At 38.5% G+C, this 8,951-nt stretch overlaps 1 protein-coding gene across 1 annotated transcript in view; it reads left to right on the forward strand.

The window, feature by feature from the left end:
• The first annotated feature begins 609 nt into the window (after positions 1–609).
• The window catches only part of LOC121377316, a 50,384-nt gene continuing 42,042 nt past the window's right edge, over positions 610–8,951 (forward strand). The window contains exon 1 of the mRNA XM_041505253.1: positions 610–820. Within this exon, the coding sequence (XP_041361187.1) occupies positions 769–820 (52 nt within the window). The 5' untranslated portion in view covers positions 610–768. The remainder of the gene's footprint in view (positions 821–8,951) is intronic.

Consider the following 8,951-nt stretch of genomic DNA (forward strand, 5'->3'; position numbering starts at 1 on the left):
AAAAAAAATTAAAATACCACATGCACGGGTGTATGAAGGTGTTAAAAAGTGGGGGGGGGGGGCACACATGTATATATACATGTATAAATATATATAAACTAGCGCTGCTGTTAAAAAGGGGGGCACATGCCCCTCCCCCCCCCCCCCCCCCCGCTTCCTACGCCAGTGACATGGTCAAAGTGAACATAAACTTTATATATACACGTTCAGAAATGTTTCTTTTTTAATACAAGGTAGCGTATGCCGGGAATTATGCAGGGTGTTTTGACTGACGAGCGAAGGTTATTGGAGGTATGCTCATAGTCATAAAAAAAAATGTACTTGGAGGGGGGTCGACTCCACCCCCCGATCCTCCGCATACGCGCTTGAAGGGGTAATAACTGATTAAAACTGGGAGCTTAAACACATAACAAAATGTGTTTAAAGTATATGTATATATATTTCTTTGTAAACAATTTAAAATATCGATTTGCAATATCATATGTGAACCATAGGCTACGGTAACAGTCTTGTCTGCTGGATGTCCTGGTATACCACCTAGCCTCGACCTCACGCGCTCATGACGTCACACATCGTGTTTTGTCGGAAGAAATTCCCCACATATCGAGAGAATTCCCCGGCAACTGTCGCCAAACGTTGACTCCCAAACAAATGAATTTGTGTATTTCATCTTATTTTATCTCAAGTGACAATGAGAGATCATAAATGTGATTATAAACACGCTCGAAGCAGCCGATACTGGACTATTTAGTGGTGAATTATTCGGGAATGCCACGTCGAAAATCAACAACACTCTGCGAAACAACGTCGCCTATGAAACGTAAGTAGGTCATAATAATGAACAACCACTAATGTTTTATGATAATTTGCTATTCGCCATATTGCAGCTAAATCCCCATTCACATTGCTTATATATTTAATGACGCCCAGTGCTTCTAGTTTGTGAGATGGGGAGCTAAGAGGAGAGGTCCCCGTGGTTTTTCCGACGATTGGGGAAACACCTCTCGCGATTCGACAGGGGTTGCCCTCATTATCTATGCATTCCTAGCCGACATGTGTTGGCCAACTTTTATGTTATCGTAACCTCGTTTGATACGTATGTCAACATTTTTGTAAATAAGAAATGTTTATTTGTGAAGGGAACATTTTAGAATGTAATGCCTTATACAATAATTGAGGTTAATTAGAAAACAACGATGGAAGACTGGGTAAGAAATGGCGGCTATCCTCTTTGATAGAAGAGTCCATTTCGTAGCAGGGGGTGAAGGTTTTTATGCTTGTAACTGTTTCGTATGCCCGATAGTGGCCCATTGGGTCATTTCTCGTTTCAGTCAGTGCACCACACCTTGTGTATCAGATGTTATATATGTGCTATCCTGTCTGTGGGATAGTGCATATAAAATATCCCGAGCTACTAATAAAAAAATGTAGCGGGTTTCCTCTCTTAAGACGAGTATATGTCAGAATTACAAATGTTTGACATCAAATAAATAATAACCGATGATTAATAAATCAGTGTGCTCAAGTGGTGTCGTTAAACAAAACCAACTTTATTTCGTATGCTCAACTTTATAAGTATTTGTTAATAGAATTGTGTGTTCTTTTATATTGATATTTATCTTGATGTGTTAAATTATATTTTAATTTAAAAAAAATTAATACCATTCAATATACATGTGTGTATTTAGTGTTTTCCCTAGCTTGTTTTAGCATGGTGCAGCACTATGCCTCAGTAGTGTAACACCATCTTTCCTCAATCAGTGCCATGCTGCCCAGAGATTAAAGGAGTCTTTTTCACTAATTAATTCTAAAATTGCCTTTATAAAAAGGTATTGTTAATTAATAAAATATGCCTTTTATATCTTTTGCCATTCATTTATTAAAGCAAGCACATAAATTACATTAATGTTTATTTCAATTAATTTTTGTGTATTTTTAATGAAAAACAAGTGCCCCGAAAATGGTGAAAATGTCCCAAAAGTGTTTGGTCTACCATGCTTAATTTCTAGGGAAATCACTAGTATTTTTATATATATATATATATATATGTATGTATGTATGTATATATGCATGTGTGTATTAAATAAATATAATAATAATAAAACATTATGGTTACATAATCATATATTATTATTATTATTATTATTTTATTATTATTATTAATAGTAGTTAGTAATAGTAACTGAAAGTCCCTAACTAAAGATAAAATAATGCCACCATATTAATCGTATATAAGAAAAACTGCAAGTGGACACCCCTATTTTAAAAATAGGAATGGCTGTTGCTGTAGCCAACTCCCACCGCTCGATTGGAACTGTTTGCTGATCTCATTCGTCCGGGAATTTGTTCTGTTTATGTATGTCACGTGCTGACACTTGTCCGCATATGACTAGGCCTACTAGACGATATTGTTAGGTCCATTATTTTTTAGTTCTCATTCAAATATAAATATAGAATGTTCTCTTGGGTCTGGATACTAGTATGCCTTCAGTGGGTTAAAGGGGCGCTAAAGAGTTATTCATAGAGAGGTGTGCATTGGGCAATCCTCTTCCTCCCCCCCCCCCCCCCTCCCTTTTCAAAAGGAGAAAGTGTTTTTTTGTGTGTAAATTAATAAGTTGTTATTTTGTAGTTTTTTCTTCTTTTTCTTTTTTCTTCTTTTTATTGGGGGTTGGGTGGGGGGGTGGGGTGGGTGGGTGCATTGAGCAGTTACTTTTCCTTCAAACATTTTTTTTCTTAGCGGGGAGGCTAGGGGTGTGGGGGGTCTAGCTGGAATCTAGTCAAAGACCCTATTTTGCTGTGCAGCATATTAAGGTTTTATCAGCTGGGATTTGGTTGTTTTATCAGGTGTCCAGTACATATGGGTTATCAGATAAGATTTTGGTTCAACTTGGGGTTTTTTTTATCAGATGTCAGGTATATTCAGGTTTTATGACATGGGATTTGGTTGTTTTACCAGGTGTCCAGTATATTCAGGTTTTATGACATGGGAGTTGGTTGTTTGACCAGGTGTCCAGTATATTCAGGTTTTATCAGATGGTTGTTTGTTTGACCAAGTGGCCAGTATATTCAGGTTTTATTAGATGGGATTTGGTTGTTTGACCAAGTGTCCAGTATATTCAGGTTTTATTTATTGGGATTTGGTGGTTTGACCAAGTGTCCAGTATATTCAGGTTTTATCAGATGGGATTTGGTGGTTTGACCAAGTGTCCAGTATATTCAGGTTTTATCAGATGGGATTTGGTTGTTAAGTGATGAGATGGTTTTGTCTTGTCTGTCTGTGTTTATACTTATTTTCGTACTTATATCCAATTAAGGTTCAAACACGCTGTCCTGGGCACACATCTAGGCTATCTGGGTAGTCTATCCAGGATAGTGGGTTATTGGTTAGTGAGAGAGAAGTTGGTGTAGTGGCCATACAGCTACCCATTGAGTCGTTAAAACGCGCTCTGGTTAAACTCCGGTATTGAGAGGCAAACCCAGTACCTAACAGCGTCAAGTCTGATGGCTTAGCCAGGTGTCCAGCATATTCAGGTTTTGTCAGATCATATTTGGTTGTTTTATCAAGTGTCCAGTATATTCAGGTTTTATCAGATGAAATTTGGTTGTTTGAACAGGTGTCCAGTATATTTGTGTTTCATATATTTGCTTGTTTGATCAGGTGTCCACTATTTTCAGGTTTTATCAGGTGGTTGTATGGCCAGGTGTCCAGTATATGCAGGTTTTATTATATTTAGTTAGTCGATAATAAGATGGTGCTGTCTGTGAGAAGTGTAAAGGTTTTATGAATTCCTAGTGACCAGGTGTCCATTATATTCAGATTTTATCATATGGGATTTGGTTGGTAGACCAGGTGTCCAGTATATTCATGTTTTATCAGATGGATGCATCACCAGGTATCCAGTATATGCAGGTTTGATCAGATTTGGTTGGTCGATAGCGAGATGGTGTGTAAAGGTTTTATGAATTCCTAGTGACCAGGTGTCCATTATATTCAGGTTTTATCATATGGGATTTGGTTGGTCGACCAGGTGTCCAATATATTCATGTTTTAACAGATGGTTGTATCACCAGGTGTCCAGTATATGCAGGTTTTATCAGATTTGGTTGGTCGACCAGGTGTCCAGTATATTCATGTTTTATCAGATGGTTGTATCAACAAGTGTCCAGTATATGCAGGTTTTATCAGATTTAGTTGGTCGACCAGGTGTCCAGTATATTCATGTTTTATCAGATGGTTGTTATGCCAGGTGTCCAGTATATGCAGGTTTTACCAGATTTGGTTGGTCGATAACGAGATGGTGTTGTCTGTGAGAAGCGTAAAGGTTTTATTGATTCCTAGTGGGTATATCGGCGAAGTAAGGTTACATCTTGGTGACTCATGTCATGTCAAGGTAAGGGCTGGACCACAACTTACCAAGTGCAGGGTTCATGGCTGCATTGGTCTAGCCAGGATTTCATTTTGGAGAATCCACATTGGAGGAAAAGAGGGTTGGGGGGGGGGGGGGGCAACCACTCAGTTTATGCAGCTGGGTTGTGTTATGTGGTGACGGTTAAATATAAAAGGTGTTTGCAAAAACAGGTGTTAGTGGGGTGGGGGTGGGGGTGGGGGGCATGGCTCTTGCCCTCCAAACACAAACAAAAGCATGGTATGTGCTATCCTGTCTGTCCGCTGCATATAAAAGATCCCTTGCAGCTAATGGAAAGAAGTAGCCCATTGTATGGCAGCAGTAGGTTTTCTCTCTCATTATCGATGTGGTCCTTAAACAAATCTCTAAGTTCATATACATGTAGATGTAACCGTAATTAAAATACGTTGAGTGCATCAATAAATAAAACATTCCTTCCTTTCTTTCTTTGATTTTGTAAACATACACCTATTATGCAAGATGGGTGTCACAGATTTCGTATTGATTGCTACAGTTTCTCACACAATGTTTCGTAAAGACATATGTAGCCTGCTGGTAAAGTGTTCATCTGGTGTGTGGTCGGTCTGGGATCGGATCGATCTTCATCAATGGGCCATTGGGGTATTTCTCTTTCCAGCCAGTGCACCACGACTGGTATATCAAGTATTGTGGCATGTGCTATCCTGTCTGTGGTCGGTCTAGTGGGCCATTTGGCCTATTTCTTGCTCCAGCCAGTGCGCCATGACTGGTACATCAAAGGCTGTGGTATGTGCTACCCTGTCTATGGGATGGTGCATATAAAAGATCCCTTGCTACTAATGGGAAAATGTACCGGGTTTCATCTCGAAGACTATATGTCAAATATTACCAAATGTTTCGACATCCAAAAGCCGATGATTAATAAATCAATGTGCTCTAGTGGTGTCGTTAAACAAAACAAACTCTATGACTATGAGTCAGAAGTACCACATGTTTTACATCCAACAGCCGACAAGTAATAAATCAATGTGCTCTAGTGGTGTCGTTAAACAAAATAAACTTTACCTTTTTCAGTAACTAAGGTGGGAGCTAGGCTCAGCTGGTAATGTGCTTTGGTCACATGATAGCACCTTGATGTCAGTGGACCCACTTGTTTTTTTCCCATTCCAAATCAGCAGTGATGTTTCAGGGAATGATTATAATTTTAAAAAATTGATGGGTTTGGCTCCACCGTTGTGATGTTCAATTTTAAAAATCCATAATTGCCTGTTGTGGGAAATGTTAACTCTACATGTAATTGTTTCTCCAGTTCAGATAATGGAATTGATGAAGGCTTAAATATGTTGTGGTTGGAAATATATAGTAGAAATGTTTTATTTAACGACACACTCAACACATTTTATTTACGGTTATATGGCGTTGGACATATGGATAAGGACCACAAAGATATTGAGAGAGGAAACCCAAACAATAATGTTGTGGTTAGTGTTTGTTTTCATGCGTACATACAAAAAACCCAGAAAGAAAGATATTAAATAGTTAGTAAAGGTAAAATTAGCCATTTTCTGGGTTACGATCATGGTCCATTGGGCTATTTCTTGTTCCAGTCAGTGCACCACAACTGGTATATCAAAGGACATAGTATGTACTACCATGTCTGTGGGATGGTGCATATAAAAGATCCCTTGCTGCTAATCAAAAAGAGTAGCCCATGAAGTGGCGACAGTGGGTTTCCTCTCTCAATATCTATGTGGTCCTTAACCATATGTCTGACACCATATAACCGTAAATGAAATGTGTTGAGTGCGTTGTTAAATAAAACATTTCTTTCTTTCTTTCATTGTCCTTAGTGTTAAAATCCTTCTTACGTTCATATAATTCTAACCGATTCTGTAATCGAAAGTTGATCAGTTGGTGCCAGCTGATTGTAACTAATGATCGATTCGTGGTGAAATTTTAGCTGATTCCCAACACGGACCGCGCATCAAGCGAGTGCTTTACCACTGGGCTACATCCCGCCCCTTCAGCTAGAAAGAAAAAAGAGTAAAGTTTGTTTTGTTTAACGACACCACTAGAGCACATTGATTAATTAATCATTGGCTATTGGATGTCAAACATTTGGTAATTTTGATATATAGTCTTACAGAGGAAACCAGCTACATTTTCCCCAAGGAATCTTTTATATACACCATCCTACAGATAGAATAGCATACCATTCTGACTCGTAGTCAACAGAGGAAACCTGCTACATTTTTTTTAATGCAGCAAGGGATCTTTTATATGCACTTCCCACAGATGAGACTGCAAATACCACGGCCTTTAATATACCAGTTGTGGTGCACTGGCTGGAACGAGAAATAGCCCAATGGCCGACGGGGATTGATCCTAAACCGACCAGTCATCAAGTGAGTGCTTTACCACTGGGCTATACATCCGGCCCCTTCAGCTAGAATGATGCGGATGGTTAATTAATCAACGTGCTCTAACAGTGTCATTGAATTAAAAAAAAGAAAAATTCTACTTAATAGTATATGGCCCCTGTGAGCTAACTATCGTTTGAACAAACCTGGATTAGTCTAAATATTTCTCTTTTAATTATTAGCGCACAAATACAAATTATGTGCGGAGACCATTAACTGTTCTAATCAACATTATGTTTTCAGTTACTTGTATTGATTCAATCCTTGGTGTTCGAAAATTTCTGTTAACTTCTGGTTACGATTGAGCTAACTATCGTTTGAACAAACCTGGATTAGTCTAAATATTTCTCTTTTAATTATTAGCGCACAAATACAAATTATGTGCGGAGACCGTTAACTGTTCTAATCAACATTATGTTTTCTGTTAACTTCTGGTTACGATTGAGCTAACTATCGTTTGAACAAACCTGGATTAGTCTAAATATTTCTCTTTTAATTATTAGCGCACAAATACAAATTATGTGCGGAGACCGTTAACTGTTCTAATCAACATTATGTTTTCATTTACTTGTATTGATTCAATCCTTGGTGTTCGAAAATTTCTGTTAACTTCTGTTACGATTGAGCTAACTATCATTTGAACAAACCAGGCCCCTGCCGATTAAGATATATTCACATGTTAGGAAACCTCAACACAGGTAGACTGCTGGATCGAATTACATTATATTCAACATTATGTTAGTCATCAGCATGCATGATTTGTCATTAAGAGCAGAAACCTGTTGTCACTTCAAAGCTTTGTGATTTAAATGTTTGTCCTAACTACGTGTAAGCAGAGTGTGTACAGATGCAATTCATTTTAATTTACTGCAAATCAGGAATATATTGTATCATGAGTAATGCCGTAAACTGAGGGTTGGTGGGGGGGGGGGCATGGAGGTAATCCCCTCCATCACACCTGTTTGTTTTTTTTCCCACCACATTACATATTTTCTCCTGTCTTGTCCTCGTAACATGAATCGTAAACAATTTTCTCTCTTCCCCTCCCGTCCTCCCATATAAGATCCTGGCTATGTCGGTGATAGTGATTCATGCTAACAGAAAAATAATGCGTCACAATATTATTGTGTTGGGACACCACAATAAGTAGTTTTTTTGCATAACACCTGCAGAGCAATATATATTTACCTACATATGCAAGGTCTATCTTATATATATATACACATTGCAGGGCTGTTTGATTTATTAATCATCGGCTATTGGAGTCTATCTTATATATACACATTGCAGGGCTGGTTTTATTTATTAATCATCGGCTATTGGAGTCTATCTTATATATACACATTGCAGGGCTGGTTTTATTTATTAATCATCGGCTATTGGATGTCAGACGTGGTCATTTTGACATATAGTCTTAGAGAGGAAATCTGCTATATTTTTCCATTAGTAGCAAGGGATATTTTAATATGCATCATCCCACAGACAGGATATACCAGTCATGAGTCACTGGTTGGAAAAGAAAGAAAGAAAGAAATATTTTATTTAACGACGCACTCAACACATTTTATTTATGATTATATGGCATCAGACATATGGTCAAGGACCACACATATTTTGAGAGGAAACGCGCTGTCGCCACTACATGGGCTACTTTTCCGATTAGCAGCAAGGGATCTTTTATTTGCGCTTCCCACAGGCAGGATAGCACAAACCATGGCCTTTGTTGAACCAGTTATGGATGACTGGTCAGTGCAAGTGGTTTACACCTACCCATTGAGCCTTGTGGAGCACTCACTCAGGGTTTGGAGTCGGTATCTGGATTAAAAATCCCATGCCTCGACTGGGATCCGAACCCAGTATCTACCAAACTGTAGACCGATGGCCTACCATGACGCCATCGAGGCCGGTAGGTCACTGGTTGGAAAGAGACTGCATCAGGCGAACATTCAAGAGGGTTTCTGCCAGAAAGACATTTTTGTGTAATGTGCTATCGAATTGAATATTTACAATGTGTCTGCTGAATACAACTGCAGTCGATACAGGGGTATGGGGAGCCTCTCCAAGAAAGAAAATGGTTCAGGGTTAGAGTTAAGAAAATCATAATGTAATAATAAAAGTCATTAATTTTGTGAAAAGGTCATCTTAA

This window comes from Gigantopelta aegis, chromosome 7, assembly GCF_016097555.1.
Source record: "Gigantopelta aegis isolate Gae_Host chromosome 7, Gae_host_genome, whole genome shotgun sequence".
Lineage (NCBI taxonomy): Eukaryota > Metazoa > Mollusca > Gastropoda > Neomphalida > Peltospiridae > Gigantopelta > Gigantopelta aegis.